Source organism: Sinocyclocheilus anshuiensis, unplaced genomic scaffold (assembly GCF_001515605.1).
Source record: "Sinocyclocheilus anshuiensis isolate Anshui unplaced genomic scaffold, SAMN03320099.WGS_v1.1 scaffold454, whole genome shotgun sequence".
In the NCBI taxonomy this organism is placed as follows: domain Eukaryota; kingdom Metazoa; phylum Chordata; class Actinopteri; order Cypriniformes; family Cyprinidae; genus Sinocyclocheilus; species Sinocyclocheilus anshuiensis.
In genome coordinates, this window is record NW_015548217.1 from 2,221,583 (window position 1) to 2,237,692 (window position 16,110).

Sequence of the window (16,110 nt, forward strand, 5' to 3'; positions counted from 1 at the left end):
CAGTGCATTACAATGGTTCAAAACAGATATTAACACTTCAATATGTTGGTATATTAACATTATATCAGTTAATGAAATTACGGTATTTAACTGTAAATTTAAGTTAAAACCGTAAAACCTAAAACGTTGCTACCGTATTTTTTACGGTAAAATTCCAGCAACCACAGCTGCCGTTTTTTTACCGTAAATTTTATGGATTTTTTTTTACAGTGTAGTCTATTCTTGGGCTATGGTTAGACGTCTATTAAATTTTCACTGACAGCCCAAATTCAGCCTTGTTTTAGCCTAGACGTCTGGGCTGTGTTTGGATGGCTAATCGATATCTTTTAAATGCAAAATTGCTTGCTGGGCATCCGTCGTGAGCATCTCGACCCGAACGCAGCCATACCACCCCGCAGTCACGGCCACCATTCATACCTGACAATTCATATTTCACATCACAGAGGGGATGTTTGCGCCACCGGGTACATGCGGTGGGCAAAGTGTCAGGCTACAGCAGAAATCTATCAAAGACTCCTGCTCAGAATGTAAAGAAGGAAGCTTTAATCATTTCCATGGGAAATGCTGGTTGCTAGGCTACAGGTCAGTCTTGAGAAATGACTTAGGAGGGAGCCGGCGATGGCGCAGTATATGTAATATTAAAGCAGGCTGTAGGCTAATTGCAGAGAATCGCAGCATTTCTTCACTTTGGCTTTCTGAAATATGGTAATTGGAGACAAGAGCAAACTGTAAACTTAATGGAAGCGCTTGGAGTCACTTCTTTTTCTTTAAAAGCTTTTGAAATGCACCGTTGCCTGTATTATTCACAAGTACCGTGCGGAATATGAAGATTTATGTGGCGTATTCAACCCTTATGAGAGTCCTTGAGAGAATGATGGAAAGCATTTTCAGTGTATTGTGCAAGGCACAAAGGCTAAACTGTCAGTTTTCAATACAAAAATGCCTTTCTCAGAAGCGTGTTCCCAAATACTGTGGTTAAAAAGCCGTCTCTCGTCTCTGCGCTCGGCCGTTCTGACAGACAGACGGTAAATAATTAACGAATTATGTTCCAAATTCGTGCAGGGAGAGCCTGCCTTATACCTCACCCTGACCAGGATAAAAATTTTAGTACGAAACATTGCGGTTTGGCTGAACAACACATTGCTCTCAGAAGTGGAGACCTAGAGGGCTTTTCATTATTTTATATGGGACCGATGTTTTAGTCAGCAGCCATTTGCACAGTGGAAGCTTTCGCTCGCCTCGTGCTTCTGCTTTTACGTCAACCAATCTGCTACACGGACTCCATTTAAGTGTCATATTTTCATCTAAATGCTGATAGGGAAGACGTGGTTGGGGAGGGAGAGGTAGGAACCGAGATACGAAGCCGTCTCATAAAGCTTTTGCAAATAAGAAATGTAAATGCAAAAGGCTTAGTTTGTGTGTTAGAATTTCACCCCTGAAGTTCAATGAATTTAAAGGAGGTTTCAGCAGCTCCGGCTGGTATGCGAGCAGCGGGTATTAATTCACATGTCCAAAAAAATAAATAAAATAACCCAATATATCACCTAGTTGCTGAAGCATATTTGGTTGGTTAGTTTTCAGACACAGTTTTATTGGCTCTGCATGAGAGCTCTACAGGGAAGACCTGGCGATTTGCCGTGCTGCTCTGATTTCTAGGTGTAATGTAATTGCTTTTACACAAGTGTTCCCAAAGTTAAACTGTAGCATGACTTACAAATATAGCAAAAACCATTTAAAAATTAATAGCTGCTTTCCTGAAACTTTCAGTCAAGGTTGTCTGCAGCAAAAGAGAAAGCCGGTGAACTCTAAGGTTAAAGGGTCTGTTCTCCTAAAAAAAGAATGTTCTGTCATCATCTGCTGTTCCAAACCTGTGTGACTTTAGCTGCTTCAAAGACTGCTGTGCCGTCTGCAGCTCACATTTGCTGGTTGTATACAGATTTTTTTTTTCAGTTTCAATTTTGTTTGTTCACAAATTGGACATTGGCTACTTCTCTCATGAACTATAATGAGCATGTTCCTTAAATCATATGACTAGTGTGGAATATTGCAATTATTGTCAATTATTGGCTTGAGATGAGATTTTAATGGTGATTTTTTGTAATTTTCTCCTCATTCACTTACATGAAATGTAGCCAGTTTATTCTACAACAATGAAGGGCCTCATTTATAAAATGTGCACAGATTTGATCTTAGAGTGTGTACGCTAAAATCCACGCTAACGTTCAGATTTGAAAGTGTGACATGGTAAAGTGCTGAGCACCAGGGTCTAGGCAGATATACAAAATTGTCCTTGTGTTGTGTCAGAATCTGTTTTACTCAAGATGTTTTCAAAGGAAATGCCAATGATGATCATAACCGATGCCCAACACATATGCAGAGTGATGTCTAAAAGTTTTTTCTTCTTGCTAACATTCGGATATTAAAATTGAACAAAATGGCAACCATAAAAACAACTAGCAAGGTTAGCTGATTCTTTTAAAAATCCATGGAAACTGGCATCAGTTCGTAGTGCTCTTAAAGCGGATAAGATGAGAGCTGTTTTCGTGACGTTCAACATATACCTTATTGTATTTTGGGCTAAACAAACTCTTTAAATTGGCACAGCTTTTCATTTTCTGAATTTAGCTGTTTTCTATATCATGGACCATTAGACCGGAGCTCTTTCAGATATTTCAGTGTTTTCTTTTGAGGCACATGAACCTTTTTCACATTCATTTTCATGTTTAGAAAAATAAGGAAGGTTTATTTGAAGCTACTACGACAAGCATAATATACTCATTTGTCTTGTGAGTCACTGCAACACAGTCTACAGCCAGATATCAACAGTTGTCTTTTTTTTTTTCCCAACATTCGCCCGGTTCCCATTCTACAAGCACATTTGAAAGGACACACATACAGTATCATATTACTTTAAATGGTCCAACACTGGGTTAGTGGGTTGTCTATAGTTCTGAAGTCTTGAATCTCTAAAAATCAAACTACAATAATACAACTGCCAACCAGAAGAGACTTGTCCGTTTACTGTGGCTAAAAGAGCTTATTTACAATCATCTTCGCAAAATAATCAATGGCAATTAACTGAAGAACAAACTGATATGTGCTAGCCATCACCAACCGAATGAATGAACAGAACAGAACGAACGCAACTTCGACTTGATTGTGCTTTTTAACCCACAAAACCACTTCGTCGTTGAAATGGAGCGTTTTCGTAGAGGCACCAAAGAAGTGCGTGAACATCATAAGAACATCTAAAGCTATTGACTAGGACCGGAAGTACAAACAGTATTTGTATTTATATATATATATATATATATATATGTATGTATATATAAATTTATACAGTTCTGTTCCATGTCCATACCTTTTATTGTACGTTCTTTCTTCTGATGATCTCTGCGAGTCCCCATGCAAAGCCCTTACGAACGCAGAATCTGTAAGTCCTTCCTTATTAGTGGTGAACAAACACATGGTAAATGAATGGATATGCACACAGAAATGTCTCAGTATTGACTCTAGACTAGCTGATGCTGGGTCAGTCACTGAAAAACTGCTGGAAAGGCCCGGATCCGAGTCTAGACTGGCTCTTTTGCGCTTCTGTTGTTGCTTGGGCTTGTGGCTCAACCGTCTGAGAGTTTGCGAGTGGTTAAACAGTCACTTCGGTCTTGCTCCCTGTGCGGTAGTGATGGTGATGCTGCTGCTGCTGCTGCTGCTGCGGAACGTAGTGTAGCTGCTCCACCGTCTGCGTGCGGCGCGAGGCGAAGGCCTGCCTCTTGGAGGCCGTCTGGTTCATGGTTGCAGTGTTCTGCGGCGGAGTGTTGTTTGAGGCACTGGGATGGGAGTGCATTTTTGTCATCTTATAGCGGTCCAGAAGGGGCGTGGTGGGCATGAACACGTCCGTGTGGGATATGGCTCTGGATATGGACTTGTCGCTGTGGAACCCGGAGCGCTTGATGGACATCATCTTGTCGGGAGAGATCAGCGGATCCTGGGAGTAGAGGCGGTCTTGGGAGTAGAGGCGGTCCTGGGAATGCAGGCGTTCCTGAGAGTGAAGGCGCTCCTGCGACAACAAGCGGTCCTGCATGTGGATGCGGTCCTGGGAGTAGTGGCGGTCCTGCGTGATGAGCCGCTCGTGGGAGCGCAGGCGCTCGGCCGACAGGAGCTGCTCGTCAGAGAGGATGCGTCCGCCGTATGGGGAGATGCCGTAGGGGGACATGGGGAAGTCGTTTGTGTGGCTGCGCTCGGGGGACAGCACGCGGTCCTGGGACATGGCCCTCTGAACTCTGCAGGGACGCTGGCGGGGCACTTGTTGCTGCTGTTGCTGGGCCTGCTGCTGCTGGCTTCCCTGGGACTCCTGGTTAATCTTGATCATGTGCAAGGGAAGAGTTCCTCGTGCCGCTAGGTCTGGAAGATGCCTCTTCCTGCTGTAGTAGTCATCAACGTCCTTATCCGCTGTGTAAAAGCACAAGCAGTTTAAGTTTCAGAGCATTTAAGTCAATATGAAATCAAAAGTTAGCTGCTGGTCAAACTGCTTTTGCCTCTCAAATGATTTTCCTTTTTAGCTGACTTTTTAACCACCTGTCTGTTCTGATATATGGAGACTTTTTTCAATGAATCGCCAATGGATTAAACCAAGACCCATACAACTTTTTTTTGTTACACTTTGTATAAGTAACTTTGTAACTACATGTCAACTAGCAGACAGTAGTCTGTCTGCTTAATATCTGCCTACACTTGATGGACGTACTACTGACTAGAAGGAAATCCGCAAGCACACGTCAACTTATTCTACTAACCCTAACCCTAACCTAACAGTCGACTAATACTCTAATGAGAGTTATGCAGAGTTCACACTGCACGATTTTAGGGATTTTCACTCGCCGACAGGTTTTTTTAAGTCGCCGACAAATGCCCGAAATCGGAGGCAATTCGGTGCTCGTTCATGCAAGTGACAATTACGCAGTGTAAATTATCAAAGAGAGAATCGCCAATGCGTTGCCGACGATCGTGAAATATTTGGCATGCTAAATATCTGGACCTGTCAGCGATTCAAAATCCTGCTGTGTGAAATGAGTTCTGACTGAAAAATACATCGGCGATGACCTACAGCCAATGAGAGAGCAAGATAGAGGGCAGTGGAAAGTTCGGGGAGGAGTTATATGAAACGTAGTGTGCGGACCAGTCAGAGTTGTCAGCGATTCTTCCTATTGTAAAGTCATGCAGTGTGTAACCTCCTGTCGCCGATCCATCATGCAATGTGAACACAGCAGCAACTGAATGCTACCCCAGATAGTCGTGCAGTGTAAAAACAATGGTGATCCGAGGACTTTGAAAATCATGCAGTGTAAACTCGGCATTAGGTAACATGTAATTGCGAAGCTACGTATAGTTAGTAGAATGTCTAAAGTGGACTATTGAAATAAAGTAACCCTTTTTCTTGTTGAATATCGAATATGTTTTGCTTGGGACTGCATCTGATTACAGACATAAAAGATACTTTAAATCACAGAGACTTGCTTTTGTCTACAAGATTGATCACAGCTTGAGAGCTTCAGGACACAAATACGTTCAGGACAGTCCGGACAGCCAGCGACTGTACTGTAATGAACTGCGTGATTGGAACTGGAAATAATGAAATTATCCTCTGCTTGGAGGTGTAATGAATACATTCTGGGGGAGCTGATGTCCTTGAGATCTCAGTTACACTTGATAGATTTCTCCACACATTTAGAGCCCAGTAATATCGAAGTGAATGCAATAAAGGAGTGTATCAAACAAAATTACAGCCACAAATCTTTCTATAAGTGAGAATTAATCGAATAACTGTGATGAGAGTTTTGCGAAAAATAAAAAACTGCACAGCCTGAGGTAGTGGCAGTCATTTTTGTGGGACATCTGAAAGAGCATCTCTTGAGGGGATTAGATTCAGTTTGTTAGGAGATAAAAGAGCTAAATAACACCATTTATCTCACGCTTTGCGAAAGGACGAACACTGTGTCATATGGGAAATTAATGGCACATAATCTGTTTATGGTGATTACAGATTAAATTAATCTTTCTTCATAAAGGAGTCTCCTTTTGAAGGTTTGTGGATATTAGAAAAATAAACATCAGGAGAAGGAGGAGGATGCTGGAGATGTTATTATTAACAGGACTCTACCGCACAGCGCTCAGCTCTTGCCTGCTGGCTGCATCCAACACGATCTGTCAGTGCAAAACACCGCTGAAGCTCCAAAAGAAACAGCTAAGCCTTTCGGCTACACCCCACAACAAATAACTTGCTTCAGAGGCATATCTGGGATTCAGTGGAGGCGCTGCTGCAGGACAGTTTTAAGGAGGGTCTGTTGCCATGAATAGTTTAGTGTATGATTGCATGTTTTCACTGGTGGAGGCTCGGCGGACGCGGAAGAATTGCGGATGAGTGGGGCTGTCAATTTCCCCGGCCTCGGCTGGGTTCAGGGCCAGGAGTGATCTGGGGCGTTCTTTATGCAATTACACAAGCCTCAGGGGAATTTACTCTTCACTTAGGGAACATAATGAGCTGAGACCTTATTACACAGCAAAAGAACCTGCCACTAACTGAATCAATACGATAGGCTAAGGCCACGAGAAAACTTTACTCAGTGATATCAGATTCAGATCGAATCCGTGGTAGCGGGTAATGGCCGCCTGTTGAGGAAGCATACTAACAGTCCTGATGAGATGAAATGAAGGCTCTGATCCCGGCGGTGAGCCGCAAGCGCTGGCCTACGAGACACCCCCGCAGCCACAGTAACGTCACACTTACAGTGATTGTACTCCGCATATAGAACCAAATATACAGTGTGTTTACAAAGACAGCTGCATGAATGCATTTACACAGGCGTCACAATCGCGGGAAACAATGCATCACGCTCGAATGTTGATTGCTGATTAGCTTGCACAGTGGACAGAAAATAAGACTCGCTGATTGACGTGATGGAGTGCAGGAGCAGCTTTTGTCAGTCCGACTGCTTCCTGGGATCTGAAGGAGTCTCGTTCTTCGATTGCTTTTCATTTGTCACCATCAAATGTGCATCGCCAAAACGCCAAATCTCCCACATTAAGAACCAGTTGGAGACCAGATTTACACTTTCCGAATTTTATAAATCTAGAAAAACCCACAGAAAATATGATATGCAATAATTGAATTAACAATGTACTCAGGATTCATGATCTAGATTAATGCTAAATTATATACTTTTTATGACTATTAATTTATGTTCGTTCATGATACATTATTGGTATACTGTATGTAGAAATGAACATGAACCGAAAATTAATAAATGCTGTGAAAGTGTTGTGCACTGATCCTTTAACTTTAACTTTAAAGTGTTACGATAAATATAATTACATGAAGCGAAAATGATTTGATACTCTGTATCTCACAATTGCAACTTTTATTGAGGCCTACTAAAGTTTACTACTACTACTACCTAAAGTTTAGCTAAAAATAACAAATAGAACAATATTTGCTAAGGCTAAACTGTCAGTAATCACGTGTACATGAGATCCTGGTTCTGCGCTGCGTCACCGGCCCCGAGACCCCTAAAGAAAGATCATGCTTAGCAGAGCTGAGGACATACTTAGTCTCTTGAGCGAGGAGTATTTGTTGAGGTCAGCTTTCACGGCAGATTCGTAGGATGGGGGTAGGTGGGAGAGGCTCTGGAAGGAGCGTGAGAAGGACAGATCGTATGGCTCGGTCTGTGAGGTGAGGATACTGTTCATCCGGGTGCTCTCTGCGGGCAAGACAAAACAAACCATCCAATCTTTAACTGGGCAAAGTCAAAATTACAAATGCAAACATCTCCATTGTCAAACGAAAGCTCTTTTTTTAGGTTTTCTGCACACATTTGACATGTAGGAAGACATTACTGTGAGAAGGGATGATGGGGAACGTCTGTACTGGGTTTAGGTGGCTATAAAAAGACCAGAGTCGCAGTGCCACGGTGACCAATGGCATTCGATCGGCCGTCTCATTGATAACGGAGGACCGGTTTGGGTGACTGATGTGATGTGATGTGTGCGGCGGCCCCTGCGTGCCCGTCACGCCAGTCTGAGTCTGGGCAGGCTGAGGATCAAGCCCTGGTTAAAAATAGGGCAGCGACTAGTGCAGCAGAACGGGGCGGGAGGCGACAACACTCCAGGGAGCCGGCGGGACGCTCGCACAGTGGGTGGACAGGACAGGACAGGACGGGACGGGTGGGGGAGAAACGAAGGACGAGCAATGTTTACACAACAGCATTTTGCACTCGCTCAGTTCATGCCATGGGATTCAGCTGTTTGTGGTGTGTGAAGTGGAAAACATTCATCTTCATTGGAGGGAGGAGGAGGAGGAGGAAGAGGAAAGATTGAGAATCAATGATGTTGAAGATAACTTACCATGCCTTAGAGATCTGTGAGCTGGTCAATTCAAGGGAAAAAGAACGCAGTTCAATAACAGCACTATGTGGAGAGAGCAGATGAAATAGAGTTGGGGACGGGCTGCTTGGTTTTCTCGTGCTCTTGTAATGATGAAGCATCGTGAAATGGCAGTTTGAATTGGGCTTTTTTGTCAGAGTGAATATTTGCACCAGCTGTAGAGAACAGTGTCCACACAATGTGACGGGTCTCACAGCAACAGTGTGGTGAAACCAGACAAACTACGAGAACATGTGATGTGGATGGTGGAGACGTGTGGAGCATGTGTGCAGTACTGCTGTTCACAGCTAAACCGACTTCATTTTCTGCATATAGACGTCATTCTGTCCACCAGAAATGCTCTTGGATCAAGAGTGGGCTTTTGCAGTAGCCCCTCACTGCAGAACAAAGATCCAGGGGGCGGGGTTGGATCCACATCTAGGGGGTGGAGATGGGTGGGTTTAGGGATCAGGGGGTGGAGACGGGTAGGTTTAGGTATATGTAAGGTGGGAGGAGTTGGATCTGGATCCAACCTCACCCCCTGGATCTTGTGTTCTGCAGTCAGGACCATCTCGACTTCTGGGCAATTACCACTGAAAACCAACAAAAACTTACATTTATGCATTTAGCAGACGCTTTTATCCAAAGCGACATACAGTTTTTTGTTTTTTTTTATCAGTATGTGTGTTCCCTGGGAATTGAACCCACAACCTTTTGCGCTGCTAACGCAATGCTCCACCACTGAGCCACGGGAACGTGAAAATGGTTTTCTTTTTTTATTATATACTGGTAGTAACAGTGGCCTGGCCATCATGGTGTTTAGCTGCTAGGACCAGCACACCACCTCTTTTTTTCTGTTATAAAATCATTATTTGTTGTTTAATAAAATAGATTTTCAGAGTTCAGGTTGTCCTGCAATGCAAAGTCATCAAAAAATTACAAGGCTTTATTTATTGTCCACAACCTCACCTTTTCTACAGCATTTCCAAACTGGTTGGAGAGCACTGTATATTTAAGAAGTGTATATATTAAAACAGATACACTACAATTCAAAAGATTTTTCTTCTTGTTTATGTTTTTGAAAGAAGTCTCTTCCAAAGGCTGCATGTATTTGATCAAAATACAGTAAAAACAGTAATATTGTGACAGTATTATAATTTAAAATAACTGTTTTCTATGTGAATATACTGTATGTTAAATTGTAATTTATTGCTGTGATCAAAGCTGAATTTTCAGCATCTTTAACCCAGTCTTCAGTGTCACGTGATCCTTCAGAAATCATTCTAATATGCTGATTTGCTGCTCAAGAAACATTTCTGATTACTATCAATTATTGTGCTGCCCAATATTTTTGTGGAAACCGTGATACATTTTATTTTTCAGCATTCTTTGATGAATAGAAGGTTCAAAAGAACAGCATTTATTTAAAATAGAAATCTACTGTAACATTATAAATGCCTTTACTGTCACTTTAGATTAATTTAATGCATCCTTGATGAACAAAAATACAACAAAAAAAAAAACACTTTTAAACAGTAGTGTATTGTTATTGAACTATATGTAATGATACTATACAACGGAGGCTTGATTATTAAGACTTAATTGGGACCTTTCTCACAACGTTGATTTAGCGTAATTGATTTTCTGTTTCACACTGAAATAGTTTTACTCTGAAGCAGATACATGGTTCCATATTCAGGTATGTATAATATGTATTCATTGTTATTTGTATTTATTTGTTATTTCATTAAATATTATTTCTGTTTAATAGCATATGTTGCTAGACAAATTGCAAATAATGTACAGGCTCTTAAGAGATTGATCTCTGCTTGGATGCTAAAAGGTTTGACAAAAGCCGACTGCAGGCTGAGCTGACCGAAGCTTCAGAGAGGCTACTGTATAAGCATAAGTCATTATAAATCACAGCAATATGGGAAGAGTATCTCTTTTCATACAGTGAATTAGCTGCTCTGTGTGAATGCAATAACAGGCTTTGTCATAAAAACAGGTATCCATTAGGGAGCCTTTGAAGCTTGTTGGGTGGGAGAGCGATCCATCTTTAGACTCCCATCCTCCACCAACCCAAGCCAGACTCGAGTGCTTCACCAACGGCAGGGATTTAATCAGCGCTAACAAGCTGAGCGTTTCTGCTCACTAGTGAGAAGCTTTCCAGCCTCACATTACAGCAACATCAGCTGGAAGATTCAACAACAGCCCGAGCCCTGCTCTCATGCCTTCAATAATACATTCTGGAGCAAGATGATGATAGTGTTGAGGCATGAGTTTGAATGGATGCTGTCCTCTGAACACAGACGGCATATAGCGCTTTGAAGAATTGAGCACATAGTGCTATAAAGGTCTCATTTCAGGTCACAAAAATATAACGTGAGGCTCCAGACTTATAAGCTTTGACATGTCAGAGAGGCTCAGGAAAGTGCAGTAATTCACTCCATTTAAGTCTGGCTTTAAATTGCGTCCTCTCCAGACCATTGGCTCAAATCAAGATCCTCGGTTTGTTTCATGGTAGTGATGATGATGAAAATGGACAACGCCATTGATCTGTTCAAAGCACCAGCTAATCTTGTAGGCATGCGAACACAAATAATCAGTGAAAAGCCCTCGACAGTAAGACTACACTCGTGAAATGGTGCTGTTAAATGAGGAACGTGGTTCTTACCATTTTTAGGTGTTCGAGTTGGACTACTGAGACCAAGATGGTTGTAATTATGTTGATGGGCTCCTGCAGAAAAAGCAATGACAAGTCTGATTTGGTTGCAAAGTAAAGGCAAGCATGATCGATTGTAATCCAGAGCGCGATCGCTCCAAAGGGAAAAATGGCCTTAAGCAAAAAGGAAGCACATTAATAGCTAGATAAGCAGTGCAACATGCACTACATGGCCAAAAGCATGTGGACCAGCAATATGGGCTTGTTTCAGGTTTGATTCCAACACCCCAGGCTTTAAATAGGGAGTGGATCCTAGTTTGGATCCTTTACACACCAGAATCACTAAACCTTTAGCATGCTGAACTAGAAAAATCTGCTTAAGCATGTGTGTGCCTAAAATAGCCAAACCTGTCCACATACATTTGGCTATATAGTGCACATAAAGCATATGACCAAAAAAGCATCTGCAACAAACAACACATGTACAATCAACACTAGTGGCCCAGCTTTTTAAAAATGTTTATTTAATTAGTTAATAAAAGTCGAATGCTTACTGTTATCACTCTAAAATATAAAATGAACTCAATTGCACAACGTTTACACAAAATCACTGCTACTTGAAAACACAAATTATGTGTTATCCATTGACAGGGAACTGTATATTTTCAAATTGGCCACGTTTGTTAATCACTCATGCAGGCACAGTTATTGAATGATGGCCATAATCTCAGCGATACAATGCTCTATAACTCACCAACAGCTGCAGAAAAGCAAAACGTGTCATTTACTAAATCGGTTATAAGTTGCAGCAATAATGGACGTGCTGCATATGACGATGGGCATTAGTTCAGGGTTCATCATCATCTGCACATCATTGAAAAGTGTTGAGGCTGCCTCGCCAGTTGACATTTCTATTTTCCCTGCTTTCCAGAGCTCTAATACAGGACTAAAGTTGCTCTGTCATCTGTCACGAAGTCTGTGTTTAGCGCAGCGGGAGGCTGATGCGGTTGGCGCGACGGCTCTGTGATGGGCTGAGATGGACCACAGCATCCGCGCGTGAGGACCACGGTGTGCTGAGCGGTGATGAATGACAGCTATTCTGAGCTGGCAAAGATGGGCTCATGAAGCGCCCCTTGATAAATGGATGAATACTAGAGGGAGCACAGCGTCATGCTCGTCTGGATATCTGCTGTTGTGCCTGTTTAAAAATGCATTAGAGTGACTAGTTTAACATCCATTTACATCTGTCATGGAGCTCAGATGAGCGAAGACCCCTGTTTCGATAGAATGGAGTCAATCGTTGCAGTTATTCGATGAGATAGGGATGTTTTTACCCAGTAGCTAAGGTTCCCTGTAGTGTGTTTATTGTGTATACAATATAGATTTAGTACAATAGTTTGTGTCACAGGGTTCTTTAACCTTCACAGGCGACCCAGACTCTCAACCAACCTACTTTAGGACATCCCAATATACTTTACAATGATATTTATTAATAACATTTAAAAAGCACATTTGGATAAAAAAATGTTATATGTAGAAAATATTTTATATTCTCAAAGAAACTTTTATAATATCAATAAAAAAACTGAGGTCACTAAGTTAACTTTTTTGAAAGAAGTCTCTCTTTTTTTGCTCACTAAGGCAGCATTTATTTACAAAAAAAATACAGTAAATACAGCAATATTATTGTTTTCTATGTGAATATATAGTCAAATATAATTTATTCCCGTGATCAAAGCTGAATTTTCAGCATCATTACTCCAGTCTTCAGTGTCACATGATCCTTCAGAAATCACTCTAATATGCTGATTTGCTGCTCAAGAATATTTTCTGATTATTATGTTGAAAACAGTAGCTCCCCCGAATATTTGTGACATTTAATTTTTTTTGAGGATTCTTTGATGAATAGAAAGTTCAAAGAATAGCATTTATTTCAAACTGAAATTTTGTAACATAAAGAATCCATGCTGAAATAAAAGTATTAAAATGTATATGTATATATATATATATATATATATATATATACACATACATACACACACATACACATATACACACACACAAACACACAGTATATATATAATTCTGTCTCTGAGCTCTTCAGGCAGTTCCTTTGACCTCATGATTCTCATTTGCTCTGACATGCACTGTGAGCTGTAAGGTCTTATATAGACAGGTGTGTGGCTTTCCTAATCAAGTCCAATCAGTATAATCAAACACAGCTGGACTCAAATGAAGGTGTAGAACCATCTCAAGGATGATCAGAAGAAATGGACAGCACCTGAGTTAAATATATGAGTGTCACAGCAAAGGGTCTGAATACTTAGGACCATGTGATATTTCAGTTTTTCTTTTTTAATAAATCTGCAAAAATGTCAACAATTCTGTGTTTTTCTGTCAATATGGGGTGCTGTGTGTACATTAATGAGGAAAAAAAATTAACTTAAATGATTTTAGCAAATGGCTGCAATATAACAAAGAGTGAAAAATTTAAGGGGGTCTGAATACTTTCCGTAGCCACTGTATATATATACTGTATATATCTTACTGACCCCAAACTTCTGAACTGTAGTGCACTTGTTTATTGACCCCCATTCAGGACTTACTTATGGAACCTGGCTGAAAATCTTGTTTCTAGAATAATACATGTCAAAAGGGAATCAAAGTGAGCTAATTTTTTTTTATATTGAATGTGTTTCCCTTTTCCTTCCACCAGCAGCAGCAGCAATCACAGGGTCTGAGATGAGAAATACTGAATTAGTCTGAAGTTCTCCTCTGCACTGTCTACAGCAACTTATTAAAACTCACAACTAAAAGTTAAGGAGCGCTTAGGAGGCACACACGTCCCAAAACATCTCAGGTCCACTACATTCACAGCGGCACTGATAAAAAACCAGAGCTCAAAGCGCAGTCTTGAGTTCTAATTAATAAGAAGCATCGTCCAGTTCAATGATCCTGCTTTAATCTGGGGACCAATTAGTTGCTTTTGAGAAGGTGGTTAGTTGAAAGTCTGGCTGCGGGCCGGAGGTCTGCGCTCTCTCCAGTCACTCTCTCTCTCGGCATACGGCACGTATTTAGGCTCACTCGGCCCGAGTCTCTCAGGTCATTTAGTCAACAAGACGGAGCTCAAGCCGACTGCTCGTAATGCGTCGCGAGGTTAATGAAGAGTTTCACACCAGCTCAAGGACAGGCTGCACAACGCCATCTGATATCAAATTCAGTTAGGTGAAACGGTATCTTTTATTACAGTACTTCTGCCGAGTTTTGTTTCTTAAGCAGACAGCAGGTTGTGTAATGTTTGTTTTGCCTAGTTTATGACAGCATAAAAGAACACTTACTACCTTTGATAGCTTAAAAGCTGATGATTTCAGAGAACGCGTGCAGAATTATTGTTATCTTGAGCTGTTTGGAGCGACTTGCTGACATTAACAGCAGTGTGGTCACTTTTAGAAGTCATAAGCTGTACGTCATATTTAATATCCGCCCCGGTATGCAATGAAATTTACTTTGTATGAATCAGATGCCACAAATGTTGTTGATTTGGCCTTTTGAAAGCGAAACGGTACCGACACCAGAGCCTACAGCTGATGAATCGTCACTTTGCACGTACTCCTGTTTCACATCTAATATAACCTGACAACTCTCGTTCCAGTTTGAATAGTAATGTCCAGATGGCCAAGCAATGATTCAGTCATTTGACATTTCTCTTGCTTTTCCTCCAGAGAATGAAATGCATCGACATCATCAGAAGGGGTTGCTGTTTGTCATCGCATTTACATGAGATCTTTGTGGGTGCGTTTCATTTTGCACTATCGTCAGCTAGTCCAGGATTAGCGCAAAAGGAGCTCAAAAGAGGTTGGCGTGCTTTATAATAAATCTCACAATAAGCAGTCTTAATCACTGGAACAATTTCAGCAGTAATATAATACATCTCGTGAAGCATGATATTAAACAATACCTGGAATAAAAAAAACAAGTTAAAAGTTAATTTATGATGACGGCATGATTAACATTTCCTCTGATTGTGGAAATGAAGTTCAAATCAAATCAAAAATTTATTGCAAAAAAAAACAAAACAAGAAGTAGCAAGTAAACAAGGTCATGCGAGAACATTTGCATGAACAGCTGTGTAGCCTCTAGTGCTCGTTCCCTTCTGTCTCATCCGGTCCAGCCCAGTGTTGACGAGAATTAACAACACGCTTCTGCCTCCTTGATGAATACATCGTGCCAAAATTTTAGGTCAGTAAGCTTTCGGCATGCCAAGCACATCTTATAGCACAGCCAAATACATCTGCTTGTCTGAGTTCCTTTGTTAAAATATCTGGCTTCGTATGACAGGAAACCCAATCGTCCCTGATAAAAACCTGACGAGAGCGGCGTATAGTCTGGAAAAGCCACTCGAGCCTGCCGCTCTCCAGAGGTGATGCTGCTCAGACTAATGAGGGGCCGGAAGGGATTGAGACACAAGTGGGAGGGAGGGCGAGTACGAGAACGTCACATTTCCTTCCAGAAGTTGGTCGTGTTTATGCACCTGTTCAAAATGCACTGCTATGACTCTGCTTTAGATAGAGGCTCTAATGATACAGTCTTGTGGGGGACGAGGTCCGGCCCGACGGTCTTCGCTGACAGTTTGAAACCAATTTGCTTGCCCTTCTCCTGTGTTTTTGACAAACGCGGAGCCGGAAAGCCACTGGGGTTTGGCATTTAACCACTGACAAAAACGGTTAACATTTAATTGTGAAATGTCATAGTAGTCCTACATGTATGAAAATGCAATTCCCCGCTGAAGTGCACAGTTTGACCCATCCTGCAATAAATAATGCTGTAACTGAGCTGCTATCAAATTGTTTTTCAGTACAAATATCTAAATATTCTTAAAGGGATAGTTCACCCAAAAATGACAATTCTGGCATTAATTACTCACCCTCATTTTGTTCCAAATCCGTAACAGCTTTGTTCATCTTCAGGACACAAATTAAGGTATTTTGATGAAATCTGAGCGCTTTCTGACCCTGCATAGACAGCAAAGC

The 16,110-nt window shown here is 41.4% G+C and overlaps 1 protein-coding gene across 6 annotated transcripts in view; it reads right to left on the minus strand.

Annotated features, from left to right (window-relative positions):
- Positions 1-2,747: 2,747 nt before the first annotated feature.
- Positions 2,748-16,110, minus strand: part of shisa6 (shisa family member 6) — a 55,509-nt gene continuing 42,146 nt past the window's right edge. For 2 of the 6 annotated variants that reach the window (XM_016440869.1, XM_016440867.1), the window contains 4 exons: positions 11,093-11,155; positions 8,398-8,418; positions 7,602-7,754; positions 2,748-4,449 (listed from right to left, as the gene is read on the minus strand). In XM_016440869.1, coding sequence (XP_016296355.1) covers positions 3,644-4,449; positions 7,602-7,754; positions 8,398-8,418; positions 11,093-11,155 — 1,043 coding nt within the window. In that variant the 3' untranslated portion in view covers positions 2,748-3,643. The remainder of the gene's footprint in view (positions 4,450-7,601; positions 7,755-8,397; positions 8,419-11,092; positions 11,156-16,110) is intronic. The other 4 variants (XM_016440870.1, XM_016440868.1, XM_016440872.1 and 1 more) reach the window with 3 other exon arrangements.